This window comes from Ovis aries, chromosome 12, assembly GCF_016772045.2.
Source record: "Ovis aries strain OAR_USU_Benz2616 breed Rambouillet chromosome 12, ARS-UI_Ramb_v3.0, whole genome shotgun sequence".
Lineage (NCBI taxonomy): Eukaryota > Metazoa > Chordata > Mammalia > Artiodactyla > Bovidae > Ovis > Ovis aries.
The window spans coordinates 72,815,557-72,835,401 of NC_056065.1; the positions used below are offsets into that span (position 1 = coordinate 72,815,557).

Below are 19,845 nucleotides of genomic sequence, written 5' to 3' on the forward strand. Positions count from 1 at the left end.
TTTGACTCTTTGAAGCTCATTAATATCATAAAACCTTGAATACGTATACTTCACAAGAAGGTTTCTACTTAATTTAATTTTCTATTTAATGGAGAATACCATTTTCTCCACTACTGCACCAGATCATTTTTTTAAAGCTACAAATGGTCATTATTGCATTAGTAAGTTCAGAATATTGAATTTAATATTTCATTAAAATCCTCTATCTTTTGATGACTCATACCATTACTGTGAATATCAATTCTAATAACAGCCCTAAAATGTGAAAATAGGAAACTGAACTGAATACACATATGGATCATAGGAGTTTGTTTTTAAATAAATTCCTAATAACAGCTTGCTGTGTTGTCACTATCTTTTCTAAAAAATGGAAAATCAAGTGTCCCAACTTTAAGGTTTCTATTAAAATTTTACTATATATACAAACAAAATATGCAAATATTCATTTATTCAAAGCTTGGAATGTTTTTTCTTTATAGTAGTTTGATCAGCCTTATGCTATCCCTATACATAAGCTCACATTAGGTATTAACAGGTGAGGATCTGGGGATGTTGGGGTAAAAGCATGAAAGTCAGCTGAATGGAAATCAAATCCATGAAGACAATCTACTATACTACTACACACACGCTATGGACAAACATTATAATCATTTTAAATAAAGCAACTGTGCAAACACTATTACTCAACAAATTGTATAAATAAGCCAATATGTGATTTCGCAATACCATGGAAAATAACAAAAAGCGAAATGCATCTTAATACGAATATTTCTCTAGTGTTTTCTACTTCTTTTCCTAATTTTGCTTAGTGAGTTAGAAAGGGAAACTAAAATAAACTGTAAATCATTCAAAAGTACTGTGTAGAGGTCTCTGAACAAATTTACCTAATATACAAACATGTCTTAAATCTCCATGAAATGTTAGAAATTTGATTCCTGCTGAAAGCCAAAGGATCTCTTCCAGGAACATCACTGCTTAAACTGACTGTAAATCTTCCAAAAAACAAACTGTTCAATAAATTGCCTTACTCAGTCACAGACTGATAGCTGAGACTTCCTAATTACATTACCCCCTGTACACACTGTAACATCTCTCTAACAATAGCATGGAAAGCAGGAGTGTGGTGTTCTCCCTCAAGACTAAGAATACAACATGCTTGCATTGTTGTTGTTGTTGTTTTAAATTAGTTCTTTATTTTTTTTTTTTTTCACTGAGCCCCGCCACATGTGGGATCCTAGTTTCCGGACCAGAAATCAAACCTGCACGCCCATGGGGTCTTAACCCTGGACCACTTGGGGAAGTCCTGTATTGGGTTTTTTAATTACACATTTCAAACAACTTTTGAAAGCCCAAATTATATCTTGGAAATCTCAGAGTCACAACAAATCTTCACAGGCATCTGAGTGGTACTAATGACTTACAAAATAAATGTGAAAGTGTGATAAACACTTTCAAAGTGTGTGCAAAAGGCCTTGTGAATAAAAAGTACCAACAGATTCTCTCTTTCACTATTTTTCTTTTTTAAAAAGTTACCCAGAGAGGTTAAGTAAAGTTACTATGTGTAGCAAGTTAACAATGAAGGTGAATATTTTTACTTCAGCAAAACATTCTGCAAGGAGTCTAATGTTATTCCAATAGAACAGACAGAAAAATGTGGACTAAATGGAGAAGGGTGTAAGTCAGATCACTAAAGACTAGCTTTATCTTGAGGTTTTAAATCAGACTTGCCCTTTACAAAGATAACTAGAAATAGTGTGAAAAATGGATTGGAATGAGACTTAAGACTGGAGATAACAAGACAAGGGAAAAACTAATACAAATCTCTTAATGACAGAAAAGGGAATAAACTAAAATGTAATTCCAGTTAATCTGAGATGCAGGTGTGGTAGGACTGAGTGATCAACAGGATGTAGAGAGTGAATTATAAGACAGGGTTGATTTCCAGCTTTCTAATTCAGACATCTGGTTATTTAAAAATGCTACTCAGATGGCAAATTTGCATGGAGTGGGGAGTATGGAGGCTGGATTTGGTAGGTGTGAAGACAACTTTGGTTTAGGACATTTTGAATGTCCCAAGCTAAACATTTTTGATTGCTATGGGACGTCCAACATATATAGCTACTATGTGGAATTGTATTGGGAAAACCATGTGTACTTTTAATTTAGTAATAGTGAATTTTTATTTTATTGCTCCAGGAAGCAGAACTAGGAAGGGATAGATAGACAAGTTACTAAATGGCAGACATTTGGTCAAATACATCTGGGCAAGGGATGCAACCCTTTACGATAATCGATAGAACTCTCAACAATTCAAGAAACATCTTGAGTACATACTATATTCAGGTACTGTACAAAATCTAATGAATAAAAACCAAATAAATGTTATGCTCCAGGCATTTATGGTCAGACTGGGGAGACAAATTTACAAACAAGAGATTTCCACATGATTCAAGGGGTGCAATCACAGCAGTGTGTACAAAGTAGAGTGAGAATAAGGTTGAGAATGGAAACAACAGAACATTAGATCACGGAGACAAAGAGAAAGCTTAGAAGTAAGTAAGAAAGGGAGAAAAAACTTCAAAAAACCAGGAAAGAGTCAACAATGTCTAGAAGTGTTAATACGCCAGATAACAATTATATATCTTGACAGGCCGGCTAGACCAAGATTCCCAACCTGGTATCTCCCACAAGACCTCTAGGGTAACAATAAGGGTCTATAAGCCATTCTTAATATTTTAGTACGCTTTTTAAAAAATTGTACCTTAACCTAAGATAGGGCTAACTTCTTCACCTCTGACTGGAATTATATTAGCTTAGAGTGATAACACCATCATCTTATATTTGTCTGAAGTCCTGATTAGCAGATATCTGATTGATAAGAGGAGGAAATAAATGATTAATTTGTATTGTAAAATAGGGGCTTTGAAAAAAAAGGAATAAATAAAAGTAACCCTTCGTACTTAAAAGTCTGAATTGAAGGGTTAAAATGTTGGGCCAGGGCTCATAAAGAGTACGCTTAACAGATACAAATAATCTCTTCTCTAAATCAAAACACTAGTTACCTAGGCAAGCAACTGAAGACACATGACTTGGAAGTAGCCCAGATAAAAAAGACTGTGACTTTGGTTGATTACAACTTCATCCTGAGCCAACATGAAGCTCCAAAATGGCTATTCTAATTAGCTACACTAATAAGATTATGCACAAGGAGTGATATAACCATTTTAACAAAACATCTGGAATGCAGTGGCGCACTACCATATTTCAAACTTTACAACATACAACGACCAACCATCCAGAGGAAGAATTAAATATTGTGTCTAGAAAAGAAAATGCTCAGGAGTTGTCTCAAAACAGTAGAAGTGAGGTCAGGTACACAGAAAATAGGGAACTTTTAGTTTATTGCTCCAGAAAGCAGACCGAGGGTGAGTGGATTGAAGGAAGTTACTAACAGCAGATTTTTGGTTAAAACCAGGACCTTATGAACTATAAGAATTATAGTTCCACATCGGCATAAATGTTCATTGGCATACGGGCTCAATGAACTCATTATCATTGAATATTTTTATACAAAGTAAGGATGATTCATCTCCTGGTGTTCACACTATATTGTAATTGCATGGTTAAAATTATCTGTCTCCCCCACTAGAATATGTACTCCTTGAGGGGAGAAATGTGATTTTATTCATCTTTGTGGCCCCACAGGGTCCAGCACAGGATGCCAAGCACATCGACTGCTCTGTAAGTCTACAAAATTAACAGGTGAATGAAGACACTGACTATTTTAAGAACCACTTCTTTGGGAAATGGGAAGAGATGCTCCTATGGGCCCCTTAAAATTCTAAGATGTCCCTAGTATAAAGCCCTCAAACAGAGTTCATTCTACTTCATGACACAGCTAGGGGGTAGGGTACAAACAATCTGCTTTAGTATGTGACAGACAGCACACCTTACCTGACATCTTTATTCGAAATGCTAGCACTTTAGCATTTGAAATGCTAAACTATAATGATAGTTTCCTTGCCAAACTAGAAAACACATAACTCCTGACAGTTATATTATGAAGCCATCAACAAATTATTAAGTATGAAAATATTAATTGAGCGTCTCTCAAGCACAAAAGAATCTCTAGAACAGGAAAATTTGAAAAATCTTGTTTTTTAACTATACAAGCAGTAGTAGGCAGAGCCTGGTGGCTCAGCTGGTAAAGAATCCACCTGCAGTGCAGGAGGCCCTGGTTCGATTCCTGGGTCGGGAAGATCCAGCAGACAAGGGACGGGCTACCCACTCCAGTATTCTTGGGCTTCCCTTGTAGCTCAGCTGGTAAAGAATCTACTTGCAATGCGGGAGACCTGGGTTCGATCCCTGGGTTGGGAAGATCCCTTGGAGAAGGGAAAGGCTACCCACTCCAGTATTCTGGCCTGGAGGATTCCATGGACTGTATAGGCCATGCAGTTGTAAAGAGTTGGACACAACTGAGCAACCTTCACTTCACAGTAGGCAGAGCAAAATGCCTTCTGACATAAAAAAGTAATGGCATGTAACAATGAGAGGCAGAAGGGAAGAGTCAATGGAGAAAAGGGGGGAACTGGAAATTTTTTAAAGAAATTTTAAGTTATAGGATCATACATGGATACTATCTTGCTAATTCTTCTTCACCTTCTACATAAGCTTTTTTTGTCTTTACCAAGTCACAAGAAATTCTTCCACAGAGTGGTTGGGGAAATAAAGTACAAAGCATAAATCAGTATATTCTGTTTCTTGATTTTTAACCTCTAGTAAATAGTAAGATAAAGTCTGAAAGTACTGTCTGGATAATAAGAATATCAAAGATTATCAGGAGATCTTATTCCCAGTATTCTCCATCACTTTAGCTAAACGGTTAAGTGCGTCCTAAATCTCCTCAGTGGTGTCTCTTTGCTACCCTGTGGACTGTGGTCCCTCAGGCTCCTCTGTCCATGGGATTTCCCAGGCAAGAATACTGGAGTGGGCTGCCATTTCCTTCTCCAGGGGATCCTCCCAACCCAGGGATCAAGCCTGTGTCTCCTGTGACTCCTGTATTGGCAGGCAGATTCTTTACCACTGAGCCATCTGGGAAGCCCCTTAGCTAAAGCATATACTTGAAACTGTCTGAAGAGGTAATCAATCTTTTAAAATAAGTAAGATAAACATAAGCACACAACTAAACCAATTCTGGAACCAGGAAAGCTGTATGCCTCAGGGTTGGCCACCAAGATGGAAAGTGCTTTCAAAAGTTGTATTTAGGAGAAACATAAAACTTAGGCGAGGTCTGACAATGCTGTAGGTGCCTTACACGTTTGTACAGATGCGCACACACACACAGGGAAGTTTTACAAACCACTTTCATTGTTTGAAGTAAGGTAAGGGTGGGATAGGGCTCAAACATGCTGCAGACTTGCACATAAATCCTAGACGTATCATATTAATTTTCACAATATTGTCCTTTAAAACAAAGCAAAATATAGACACTTCATGCCAGTTACATGTTTCTGTAAGAAGAGAAAAATACACTTTAGTGCCAGCTGTCTACCTTATCGAGGAACTTTAATTAAGCTATTTTTTGAAAATATGAGTATGGATGGCACCATAACACTTAATAGACTGACATATATGCAGGATTTTAAGAGTGCATTTCTTGTAAAGATGTCTTTGCATCTCTTTCCTAGAGAAAAACCAGTTTTGAGTGTTAGGAGAGAAAATTCTTGAGAAGGAAATTACCCTCACTCCAAATTTCCTGGTCCCCTACAACAACAGCACACAGAAGGGGAATGGACGGACAGCGCAGTCCAGCATCTGCTCCAGAGTAGGGGCTGAGAAGGGTTAGGATTGGGGACAGCAAACTGGCCTCCCAGTTTGGGAGGAAGGGGAATACCGCGGAGGGCGGCTTGTTGGGGCGAGGTCAATGGAAGGCGGGGTACACCCTGCGCTCCCGGGCTCCTCCAGCCCGTCCTGCCGGGTCTGCAGGGCCGCACCGGACCCCCCACCCCCGCCACTTCCCCCCGACTCGGCGCCGCCGGGCGCAAGCAGCGGCCCCGGCGGCGCCGTACCTGTCGGCAGGAGCCGCTCGACTCCTCGCGCCGGGCCGCGGGCCGAGGCCGACGGAACCACCGAGGCCAGGTATGGAGTCTGGCGGCGCCGCTCCGCCCACCAGCCTCCCGGGACGCGGTCCGGGACCCTCGAGCCTGCACAGCCGCTCCGGGGCCCATCGGCGCCGCGGCCTCCCGGGCACCCCCGAGCTCCAGCTACCTGGGCGCCCCCCACCCTCCGCCCCAACCGCGGACGGCCTCCACTTACCCTCAATCGCCATGATGCGCTCGCCCTGGACCGCACCAAGTGCGCGGCCGGGGGCGGCGAGCGGGGCGCGCGGGCGGAGGACGCGCCGGGGCCGCCGGCGAGCGGGGCGGGGCGGGGCCGGGCCCGCAGGCGCGGGGCTGCGCGGCCGGGAGGGGCGAGGCGCGGGCGGGGCGGAGGAGGGGCCCGGGCGCCGCGCGCGCGCCGAGGAAATGGACGCTTCCCGGGCCGCCCGCCGCCGCCGCCGCGGCCGGCACGTGACCCGCCCCGCCGCCGCCCCGCCGCCCCCGCAGCGTCTAGCGCCGGGGTTCGGACCGGGAGTGGGGCGCGGAGGGCCCCCGAGGAGCCCGCACCCGAGACCAGCCCCGGGGCCTCTTGGCGGTCGGAGCCGCGCACCGAAACGTCCGCTCCCCGCTGGCGGGCGGCAGCCGGAATCGACCGAGGGGCGCGCGAAGGCTGCGGTCAGCACCATGGACAGGTCTCAGCTGTCAACCGGGCTCCGGGATCCTCACCCACCGGGTGATGACTCCCTGAGATCTGGTCATCCGAAAGCCTGCTTGTTGGGGTTTTGCTTTGCCTGCATCAGCCAGATACTTGCCTCAGATCTCCGCTGAGGGTTAGAGACAGCCAGCTGGCAGAGAAAGGGATCCTGAGGACAGCCGCTTCTCTGTCTCCCTCCCTCTCAGTTTCTCTCTCACACTCACACACACACTCACACACAGTCTCACACACACTCACACACACAAACACACGCAACGTGTTAGCGTGCACTTCACCCCTTAGGTTCCTGATCAACCCGATCAGTTCTGGCCATCAACCTCAGCTTGGTTTTTCCCCTCGGAAATACGCGTTGGCATTTGTCTCCACATATTTGAGGTCACAACAAAAGTAAACGTGAGACAGACGTTGTGACAAAGGGCCTGAAAAAGCAAGTCACGTGCAAGTTATTTAAACCGGCAACCCAATGAGCATTATGAACACAGGTCAACGTTGACCACAGAACAGCTGGTAGATTAATTTTGACCTGAGGTACCTCAACCACTCAACATTCACCCAACTTTCAACTTCATTTGGTCTTTGAGGACCTGGACAAGGAAGAGCTTAAACAAGATTAACGCACAGAGAGTTGGTGATTCTCCTTACAGAAAAAATGCTAACTCCTAGTGCAAAAGAGCTATACTGGGGACTGACACGAAGAAAATTTTGCACTTATGTAAGTGAGATTGGACTGTAAATCTAGAGCAGAAATTGTCTTTCATTACATTTGTGTAATCTCTCCCTCAGTCACAGTTTATGTTCAATAAGCATTCATTTTTTACCATTTTGATTAGTCCAGTGAACATGTATCAAACTAGCATTGTGCTAAAAGTTAACTACAAGAAAGTGTTGTTACTGAAGGATCAAACAAAATGCTCTTCTACCAGTAAATACTAAAATGTCTATATTTTAGGAAAGATTTATGTGTATGACGCTTACTCCTTGGAAGAAAAGTTATGACCAACCTAGATAGCATATTCAAAAGCAGAGACATTACTTTGCTGACTAAGGTCCGTCTAGTCAAGGCTATGGTTTTTCCTGTGGTCATGTATGGATGTGAGAGTTGGACTGTGAAGAAGGCTGCGCACTGAAGAATTGATGCTTTTGAACAGTTCTGTGGTGTTGGAGAAGACTCTTGAGAGTCCCTTGGACTGCAAGAAGATCCAACCAGTCCATTCTGAAGGAGATCAGCCCTGGGATTTCTTTGGAAGGAATGATGCTAAAGCTGAAACTCCAATACTTTGGGCACCTCGTGTGACGAGTTGACTCATTGGAAAAGACTTTGATGCTGGGAGGGATTGAGGGCAGGAAGAGAAGGGGACGACAGAGGATGAGATGGCTGGATGGCATCACTGACTTGATGGACGCAAGTCTGGGTGAACTCCGGGAGTTGGTGATGGACAGGGAGGCCTGGCGTGCTGCGATTCATGGGGTCGCAAAGAGTCGGACACGACTGAGCGACTGAACTGAACTGAACTGAACTTACCATAGATATCTGTGAGATTCAGGTAAAATATGTATACTGTCAAAGTTATTTTCTCCAGGCAGCTTCCCTTAAAATAGCCTTGAGTTCCAAGATACTGGTTTGAACTTGAAACCACAGTTCTGGGTTTGTGGTTTCTGGTTGGCTCTGAATAATCCAATTGCTCAGCTTTTTTTAAGAATTTCATAATGAAAGCCAGAAACAAACAAACAAAAATCATTATTTCATTACCAACTACACAAGTTAATAATATATATGGAGCCAAGTTATGTGAGCTCCCATAATTCAGGTTAATATCACAGTTTCTCAGAAAATTAATCTGTGTGTTGTGGTGAGTGTGAGCTTCAAATATGTCAAATCTGGGAATTTAGGCCAAAGCTACTCAATATTGATGACATTTCCCCTCCGATTAGGATGCATAATTCTCCTCACCAACTTGCCTTTTTTTTTTTTTTTTTCCTTAAGTGCTCCACAAATACTAGTTGGGAAATTCCTGTCATTACTGCTGGACAACATCGTATGACTTACCTTTCCAGTGCTTCCTATGGCTTTTCTTTTATGTAGTGTTCTTTGTTTGTTTTGGCTGCACGGGGTCTTCGCCTCTGTGCAGGCTTTTCCCTAGTTGCAGTGAGCCGGGACTACTCTCTGTCGCTGTGCAGGGGCTTCGCTTGTTGCAGAGCATGGGCTCTCGGCTGTGTGAGCTTCTGCGGTTGAGCCATACGGGCTCTGCAGGTGCAGGTCCCCGGCTCTAGAGCACAGGCTTAATAGTTGTGACACATGAGCTTAGTTGCTTGGCAGCATGTGAGATCTTCCCCAGACCATGGATCAAACTCATGTCTCTTGCATGGGCAGGCAGATTCTTTACCACAGAGCCACCAGGGAAACCCTCATATGGTGTCAGAGTTTGCTTGGCAGCCACATGGAATTGAGATTTAACTTCTTAGATACTCCTACAGTATGCCATGGGCTTGATACATTTAATTTGGGGAATGTCAATTATTTATAATTTAAATATTTCAAATTTTATCCATCACACATCCTACCCAATGACAAGACATTTTTCTAATTTTGACTGTATACTTCTAAGTAATGTTTAGTGTATACACCTTTACATTGTAGGGGATGTTTTTAAAACGCTCATTTTAAATTCTTCATTCTTCCTTATTAATGAATTATTTGAAGAATAGTTTCCAAACATGCAGCACAAGCAATTACCCAGTTTCCCCATTATGTGTTGTGGAGAGATAGTTGGGGCTGAGATGGGAAAAGAAAAACAAAAGAAGTCAAAAGTAACTCCTTTTCTTTTGACTAGGAAATGGAAATATGTTTTTGGTATTTTAAGTTTCCAATCAATCTTGCACACACATGATTTAAGATGATCGTTTGACTTATGGGAGGCCACAGTGCTTAATTATCCAGTGGTGTGGCTGAAACATCGCTAGATGAAGGCGTGAAGGTGAATCGTGTAGAAAGAACACCTCAAAGAGGAAATGAAAGGTAATTGTACCTATATTAGTTAAGTAATTTTCATGTGCCAACAAAACAATCTACCACTATTAATAAAAATACTATCTTGATGAAGAGTATGTTCCGAGTTACAAAAGTTCCCACTGTACTTCTAAAGAACCAAATGATTTTTCCAGTTGGAAACTTCCTTTATTTAAGCTATCCAACTGAAAAAAATCAAAGCCATTAAAAGAATGGAAAAAATATATCTAGTAATATATTTTATTCTAGTATATATAATTAAATAGATGCTTAATTCTAGTATTATGTATTACCTATAAAAAAATGGAGTCTTAACAAATACCTATACCAAAATTATATTTTGGAAAATTTAATGTGTTAATTATGTTGTCCAGGAATTTTGAGTGTTTGAGTAAGAGAGATACTTTTGAACTTTACGTTTTATTAGCAGTTGCAATTATCTGAGAAGATGTAGCTGGATATAAGGATCTAATGAAAATCTAGTTAAAACCATTAATATTGCATTTCTTTCATGAATCATAATGTTGTGGAAACAACTATAATATTAGTTTTTTACCCTGATAACTTTTCCAGTGAGAGCAACTCAACTTGAAGTAGCTTAAGTAAAATGGAAAGTTAATTACAAAGATATAAGCATAGAAATAAAGCTGGGCCTCAGCTTTAGTAATCTTGGGAACCTAAATGCTAACACATTTTCTGCTTCATATCTCTAACTGTTCTGCATGCTCATTTTTTGCTTGCTCACCACAGGCTAACTTTTTCCCAGTGATGGAAAACATAACCCCCGAGAAATCCCAGGCTTTATGGATTCTGCCAAATTTCTAGGTCCTAACTCCATAAATCCCAAAAAAGTAGAGTGTCACTAACTCTACTTAAATAAGGTAAACTATTTCAGTTGGCTTGAAACTCAGCATTAAAAAACTAAGATCATGGCATCCAGTCTCATCACTTCATGGCAAATAGAACGGGGAAGTGGAAGCAGTGACAGATTTTCTTGTCAATTCAGTTCAGTTCAGTCGCTCAGTCGTGTCCCACTCTTTGCGACCCCATGAATCGCAGCACGCCAGGCCTCCCTGTCTATCACCAACTCCCGGAGTTCACCCAGACTTGCGTCCATCAAGTCAGTGATGCCATCCAGCCATCTCATCCTCAGTTGTCCCCTTCTTCTCCTGCCCCCAATCCCTCCCAGCATCAGAGTCTTTTCCAATGAGTCAACTCTTCGCATGAGGTGGCCAAAGTACTGGAGTTTCAGCTTTAGCATCATTCCTTCCAAAGAAATCCCAGGGCTGATCTCCTTCAGAATGGTCTGGTTGGATCTCCTTGCAGTCCAAGGGACTCTCAAGAGTCTTCTCCAACACCACAGTTCAAAAGCATCAATTCTTCAGCGCTCAGCTTTCTTCACAGTCCAACTTTCACATCCATACATGACCACAGGAAAAACCATAGCCTTGACTAGATGGACCTTAGTCGGCAAAGTAATGTCTCTGCTTTTGAATATGCTATCTAGGTTGGTCATAACTTTTCTTCCAAGGAGTAAGCGTCTTTTAATTTCATGGTTGCAATCACCATCTGCAGTGATTCTGGAGCCCCCAAAAATAAAGTCTGACACTGTTTCCACTGTTTCTCCATCTATTTCGCATGCAGTGATGGGGCCGGATGCCATGATCTTCGCCTTCTGAATGTTGAGCTTTAAGCCAACTTTTTCACTCTCCTCTTTCACTTTCATCAAGAGGGTTTTTAGTTCCTCTTCACTTTCTGCCATAAGGGTGGTGTCATCTGCATATCTGATCGGATAATCACGATGGTATGATCACTCATCTAGATTTTCTTTTGGGGGGTCCAAATCACGGCCGGTGGTGACTGTAGCCGTAAAATCAAACTATGCTTGCTCCTTGGAAGAAAATCTATGACCAACCTAGACAGCATATTGAAGAGCAGAGACATTACTTTGCCAACAAAGATCCATCTAGTCAAAGCCATGGTTTTTCCAGTAGTCATGTATGGATGTGAGAGTTGAACCATAAAGAAAGCTGAGCACCAAAGAATTGATGCTTTTGAACTGTGATGTTGGAGAAGGGGCTCTTGAGAGTCCCTTGGACTGCAAGGAGATTCAGCCAGTCAATCCTGAAGGAAATCAGTCCTGAATAGTCACTGGAAGGACTGATGCTGAAGCTGAAGCTCCAATACTTTGGACACCTCATGCAAAGAACTAACTCATTGGAAAAGACCCTGATGCAGGGAAAGATTGAAGGCAGGAGGAGAAGGGGACGACAGAGGATGAGATGGTTGGATGGTATCACCGACTCTATGAACATGAGTTTGAACAAGCTCCAGGAGCTGGTGATGGACAGGGAGGCCTGGCGTGCTGCAGTCCATGGTGTTGCAAAAAGTCAGACACGACTGAGCAACTGAACTGAACTGAACTGAACTGAACTGAACTGAACTTGGGACCTATAAGACTGAACAGGGGAGAGGGGGAAATGGTTCCCAGAAAGAGATTCTTGGACAGAGAAAGCTTGAGTGATGTCTGCAAGGGTAGTCTACTTCAGTACATTTCTCTGAGATTCTCTTAAAGCAAAACTGTTCAAAAGAATTGTCTGCGATGATGAAAACTGTCCATTTGTGCTGTCCAATGCAGTGGCCACCAGCCATATGTGGTTGGGTGTCTACTGTATCAGACAACACAACCTCAGAGCCACAGAAATGACATGGCATAGCTCACGGGGCACTTCCAGAGAAGAATGCTTAATGGATACTTGGTGGGACAAACTGTGATGTCTGTAATGAGAAGAGAATGGTAATAATTTTCCATGTATTGATACTCTACCTGATGGACTGGTACAATGAGAAGTGTATCTGTCATGCTGTGTAGAGGTAATTAAAAATGAAGATGGAAAGAAGAAATAAAAGTAAACATAAACCAAAACCACTTTTTTTCTCTTCAATTTCCTCCACCAATTATCTTCAAGACTGGTCACTGACTCCACTATAGGCAGCAAAGTGATAGCTGAGAGAAAAAAGTAAATGTGAAGCATTCTAAAATTGTTTTTATTCAGTTAGATCAAATGGTAGTTTTCTTTCTTGCCCTCTAAAGCTGTAGAGCTACCACAAGCTCTACCAAAGAAAAGAGAAAAGAGATCTGATAGCACGGACATAATTTACTACTCCACACTTACTTTCCATTACATTTTCTAAGCCTTTCCTGCAGACTGAAGAGCCACCTACATGCGTCTTCCCTTCTGTCTCCAAATATGATGTTCTCCTGTATAAAATCTGTTGTAATATCTTATTGATCAGTGAAGTTATTGCTGTTGGCTAAACGTATGGAGCTGTTCACTGCAGGATACTGGTCTGTCAGTGTGGAGGAGTGAACACTCAGCAACTATAGAGCAATGTCACACAAAAATGTTCAACAAGTACATGCTCAGTGGGATACAAACTAAATTAACTCCAAGTTCTTTATTCGCAACAAAGAAGTATATTACTTTGTTCTATGTAGGAGTACTTGAATATATTTAAATTTTTTTCACAGCTGGATGCTCCCATGATAATGACAAGGGACAGTTATATAACAGTTTTCACTCAAAGTCAAAAAATATGCTACAGACTATTTCGATGATGTAACTATGTCAGGCAGAAGTAAATGTAGAAAGCAGAAGGCAACATGTAGCAAGTTTCAAGAACACAGGTATGTAGGAAGGAAATTGAATTCTACGCAGACTAAAATAATTGATAGCCTGAGTTAGATGAGAAAATCTGCTGTCGCAAACGCCACTCAGGTTTCCTTAGCTTATGGAACTATAAATGTGTGGGCCTCGTTCAGAGAGGGTCATTAAGAGCACTGAGTGCTTACATTTATCAAGTACACAAATGACAAGCTTGAATTCTGTATCAAACTCAGTCAAGAGGGAGGACAAAATTAAGTCATTTAAGGAATGCATAGATTCAAAACTTTATTCTCATGCACATTTGTTTATTTTTTAGATTTTAACTTGAAATAGCCCAACAAAATGAGAACAGAATCCTAACCTATGAATACAATGAAAAGAACCCATAGCATAACAGTTGGACATCAAGCCTAGAGAGCAACATATTTAAATTAGAAAAGAAAGTCTGAAGAGGATGTTCGGGGAGAAAATTCTTTCCATTCAACAACGATTAACAATATATTACAAAGCTGGAAGATATTATCATGAAAAAGGTATATTTTTACATATTTTTAGAAAAAAAAAAAGGCAATTAGTTAGTCAGTGGGGAAAGCCATATAGTCCATGTAACAAGCAAATTGAATAGGGCATGATTTTGAGTAGCTGTTAGAATTTAAGAGTTAAGTCTTTCAGTTGAGTCTGACTCTGCTACCCTGTGGACTGTAGCCTGCCAGGCACCTCTGTCCATGGAATCCTCCAGGCAAGAATACTGGTGTCGTTTGCCATTCCCTTCTCCAGGGGATCCTCCCGACCCAGGGATTGAACCTGGATCTCCCACATTGCAGGCGTATTCTTTACCATCTTAGCCACCAATCCATCTGATCTTGACATTGTTTGGGTCAGCACTCATTTAGCAACAGAAAATTACATTTTCTAATCATATAACTTGCATCACAATAAATTTATTCAATCATAATATTATAAAATATCACTTATTTGTCCTAAGGGGGTGGAAAAGGTACAGAATACTTACCATAAAGAACAGAATGTAAATGTTAGCAATATTGACAACATCAAAGTAAAGACAGAGCCATCAGGAACTAAGTGAAGCAAGAGTTGAGGGCTTCCCTCAGTCCAGTAGTTAAGGAGTCCACCTTGCAATGCAGGGCACAGTGTGGGTCTGGGGGGATCCCACATGCTATGGAGCAACTAAGCTTGAGCACTGCAAGTACTGAAGGCCACATGCCCAAGAGTCTGTGCTCTGCAACAACGAAGCCACTGCAATGAGAAGTCTGTGCACTGCAGCTAGAGAGTTGCCCCTGCTAGCCACAGCTAGAGAAGACCTGCAAACAGCAACGAAGACTCAGCATAGCCGGAAACAACGGAGTAACTAAATGAATTTTTTAAAAAAAGAATAGTTTTCAGTTCAGTTCCGTTCAGTTGCTCAGTTGTGTCCGACTCTTTGCGACCCCATGGACTGCAACACGCCAGGCCTCCCTATCCATCACCAACTCCCGGAGCTTGCTCAAACTCATGTCCATCAAGATGGTGATGCCATCCAATCATTTCATCCTCTGCCAGCCTCTTCTCCTACCTTCAATCTTTCCCAGCATCAGGGTCTTTTCCAATGAGTCAGTTCTTCACATCAGGTGGCCAAAGTATTGGAGCTTCAGCTTCAGGATCAGTCCTTCCAATGAATATTCAGGACTGATTTTCTTTAGGATGGACTGGTTGGATCTCCTTGCAGTCCAAGGGACTCTCAAGAGTCTTCCCCAACACCACAGTTCAAAAGCATCAGTTCTTCGGTACTCAGCTTTCTTTATGGTCCAACTCTCACATCCATACATGACTACTGGAAAAACCATTGCTTTGACTAGCTGGACCTTTGTTGGCAAAGTAATGTCTCTGCTTTTCAATATGCTATTTAGGTTGGTCATAGATTTTCTTCCAAGGAGCAAGCATCTTTTAATTTCATGGCTGCAGTCACCATCTGCAGTGATTTTGGAGCCTAAAAAGATAAAGTCTCTACTGCTTCCATTGTTTCCCCTTCTATCTGTCATGAAGTGATAGGACCAGATGCCATGATCTCCATTTTTTGAATGTTGAGTTTTAAGCCAGTTTTTTTACTCTCCTCTTTCACTTTCATCAAGAGACTCTTTAGTTCTTCTTCACTTTCTGCCGTAAGGGTGGTGTCATCTGCATATCTGAGGTTATTGATATTTCTCCCGGCAATCTTGATTCCAGCTTGTGCATCTTCCAGCCCAGCGTTTCTCATGATGTACTCTGCATATAAGTTAAATAAGCAGGTGACAAAATACAGCCTTGACGTACTCCTTTCCCAATTTGGAACCAGTCTGTTGTTCCATGTCCATTTCTAACTGTTGTTTCTTGACCTGAATACACATTTCTCAGAAGGCAGGTCAGGTGGTCTGAGGTTCCCATCTCTTGAAGAATTTTCCATAGTTTGTTGTCATTCGCATAGTCAAAGGCTTTGGCATCGTCAATAAAGCAGACGTTTTTTTCTGGAATTCTCTTCCTTTTATCTATGAGCCAATGAATGTTTGCAATTTTTAAAGAATAGTTTAGGGATGGTAATTTCTCTCACCTTACATAAAGCAGAATTAGAAGTTTTCATGTTTAATTGCTGGAAGATAATTAGAATTTTATATATTTTTGATTGATACAAAAGATAAATAGAACATGTATATACATTCTTTTGTTATTAATATATGTGGTATAGCATTGAATACATATTTAAGAGGAGAAGGCAATGGAAGAAAAGGTGGGAAATAGTACAGATAAGCCAAATTCCTCTTCTTTCATAAATGGGAGTAAGTAAATTTTCTCTGAACTTACAAATAAAAAAAGAATTATAAATATATTCTTCAGAATTATTATGATAATCACAAGAATCAAAATCAGAAACATTTAAAAGAAGCTTACCTTTTAAGAATATGCTGGGTGTATGGGAAGTTTCAATTAGAAAATATTTATTTTTATTTTGCTTTATATCATTCTATACATAAGTATGTTTTATTGAAAACAAAAGCATAAGTTAAGTGGCTCCCACTTTCACTACTCTCAGAATAAAATCAATACTTACAAGGTTCTTGACAGTCTAATTCCAAATGACCTTTTCAAGCTTGTCTCAGAATTCATGGATCTGATTATCTCAGTTTTTCCCGAATGTCCCCTGCTTTCTCACCCTTTCATGCATGTCTTTTGAACACAGTTATCTTTCTGTCAAGGTGGAAGGTAGAAATCTTCTTTGACAGGGAAATTTCTGTTAATCATTTAAGAATAACATCAGCAAGAAATCATTTTAAATGGAGAAATCAGACTAGATAAAAATTTACGACTTCTTATGGAAGAAAGACACTATAAGTAAATGCTGTCGTGTCTGACTCTTTGTGACCCCATGGACTATAGCCCACCAGGCTCCTCTGTCCATGAGATTCTCCAGGCAAGAGTACTGGAGTGGGTTGCCATTTCCTTCTCCAGGGGATCTTCTCGACTCAGGGATCAAACCCAGGTCTCCCTCATTGCAGGCAGACGCTTTAACCTCTGAGCCATCAGGGAAGCCCTTAGAGGTAAATACAAACTGGGAAATGGAATATTTGCAGGAGTTGGAAGGCAGTAAAGAAAGTGGTTTGAGCACATACTCCAGAGCTAACATGTCTACCACTAACCGCTGGGTGCACTACTTTGCTCAAGGTCTCGGGCAGGTTAAATAACTTTCATGTGCCTCAATTTCTCCATCTGTAAAATGGCAATAATAATAGTACCGACTTTATAGCATGTTTTCGAGGAATAAATTAGTACTATACCATTTAGAAATTGGCCTATCCTGAGTGGCATATCAATTTTAGATACCATTATATTGTTGAGAATTTAACAGTGCGCTTATTCTCTACTAGGCAATTTATTTGCAATGCTTTGTTTAACTGCCGTCATGACTCTGTAAGGTATATCATGTTATTAGCTTAGTCTTATAAATAAAGAAACAGAAATTCAGAGCCATTTGGTGGCTTATCAAGTTTACAACTCAAACCCAGGCCCTCTGACCCTGAAGCCCACATTCTTGATGTCAATATAGGTTGGAGGCCAATGCATATGCTTTGAGCCATTTATTTTATATAATAAATATATGCAGCAATTTTATGTATCACCTTGACTGGGCCACAGGAAACCCAGATATTTGGCCAAACATTATTCTGTTTGTGTCTGTGAGGGTGTTCTGGATGAGATTAACATTTGAATTGATAGACTAAGTAAAGCAGATCGCCCTCCCTAATGTGAGTGTACCTCACCCCATCACTGGAAGACCTAAATAGAACAAAAAGGCTAAGTGAGAGGAAACTCATTCTTCCTGACAGCCTTGGAGCTGGGACACTGGTCTTTCCTTGCCTTTGGACTGAAACTGAAACATCAAGTCTCCTTGGGTCTCCAGCCTGCCAGCTTCTGGATTGGAACTTACACCATCAGCTCTCCTGGGTCGCAATCCTTTGGACTCGCACTGGAACTGTATCATCAGCTCTCCTGGGTCTCCAGCTTGCCAACTGCAGATCTTAGGACATTTTATAATGATGTGAGCCAGTTCCTTACTCTCTCTCTCTGTCTCACTCTCATTTATATTATATAGATAGGTGATACAGATAAAGGTATAGATACATGGACACACATCCACACTATTGGTTCTACTTCTCTGGAGAACCCTGACTAGCATGTATATATTAACACGTTTTAAAAACACTGGAGTGTTGGATAGATACACATCAAACTGTTGACAGTTGTCTCTTCTAGGGGCCAGAAGCACGGGACAGACTCTCACTCTATGTTTTCTCATTCTGGGTCTTTAAAGGTTTCAGAAGGAGCAAGAATAGCATTTAAAATTAAAAGTAAAAAAAAATTAAAAGTATATCATTATATTCTGAAAGTTGAGTTAAAAATGGCTCCTCCCCCTCTCTGTGATGCCTCCTGATTCTCTTCCTCCTTAATCAGAGGTAAGAACACTCCTGAGATTTTACATTTACATTTATTATAAAAGTTAGGGTATCTCTTCACAATTGAATGAGCCTTAGATTGAGTCTTGCATTAGGAACCCTGTTGCATTCATCTTCTTGGTCACCTTTCACTGAGGAGACTAAAATGGGAAGTTCCTCAAATAGCTTTGGTTTAAGCTAGACAAGGCAACCTAACCTGAGGGAGCAGGTAATGCATTCAACCCACCTTTGCCTGTGCTCTCCTTCTCTTTGTTTCCCTGGAAAGGGTTTTAATGCTCTCTGTTAGGGGCCATTCCCTTTTGACTTAGCCTCCTTTTATGTCTGAGGCTTAGTTATATAATCATAGCAAAGTTCTTTATTTTCTCCAAATTTCCTATGTAGGTGCTGGTCATTGGGGAGTCACTTAATGTTCTGAGCTGTAGCTCTGCAGGATGGAAGAATCTAGATCCAGGCAATAATTTTAAAGAAAAATTTGGACAGGGATATCAAGGATCCACAGCCCAAAGGAACCCCTGAGCATAAACACCTCCAAACTGGGAGCAAGGCTTGGATTTATATGCATCTCTTTTCTCTCTTATTGTCACGCAAAGACCTAGGAAAGACCTCAGTCTTGTATTCTGATCTCCCTCATGCTGACTATATATGACTGTCATTTTCCCCAGGGTACATTAAATAAGAGTATATGCGTGTCTGTTTGTGCGCAATATAAAAGTACTAAGTCTAAAACTTTGTGGTTAAAATGACTAACACCTGAACTAACTATCCCATCTATGTTCTCAGATTAGCCAAAGTGATCAACTGGAGAGGGGAACTGGCTAAGAACTCCATCCAGAATACTACACTATTAGTCCCACACTTGCACAAACCCAAAAGTGAGTGCCTCCTTAAATTTAGCACCCTAGATGTTTTGCTTATCTCCCTCTCAGTCCTAACCCTGGGTCCTGCCATCCCCACTTTCCCTGGGTCACAGCAGTGGGAGAGGATCCTGCTGCTGCTGCTAAGTCGCTTCAATCGTGTCCAACTCTGTGTGATCCCAGAGACGGCAGCCCACCAGGCTCCCCCATCCCTGGGATTCTCCAGGCAAGAACATTGGAGTGGGTGCCATTGCCTTCTCCAGGGAGAGGATCCTAGTAGCGATAAATCTTTCCCACTCCCTCTGCCAAGCCCACGGTGGTTCCTTATTAACAAAATGTATTTAATTAATGAGATGTCTTCAATAAAGTCCTCCAATAAATGAATGAAAACAGGAGAGATGAGACCTAGGTCAGAAGCAGCACAAGTGGAAAGGACCTGGAGTTTTCACTGAGAATTAGTTTACATTTCATACACAGGGAACCTACTAAAATTATTAATGTGATTTTAGGCTGCTGTTTTA

General features: G+C 41.4%; 1 protein-coding gene across 1 annotated transcript in view; it reads right to left on the bottom strand.

Moving 5' to 3' along the window:
- Positions 1-6,349, bottom strand: part of SYT14 (synaptotagmin 14) — a 200,632-nt gene extending 194,283 nt beyond the window's left edge. Inside the window, exon 1 of the mRNA XM_027975977.3 lies at positions 6,316-6,349. Coding sequence (XP_027831778.2) covers positions 6,316-6,328 — 13 coding nt within the window. The 5' untranslated portion in view covers positions 6,329-6,349. The remainder of the gene's footprint in view (positions 1-6,315) is intronic.
- Between the last annotated feature and the right edge of the window lie 13,496 nt (positions 6,350-19,845).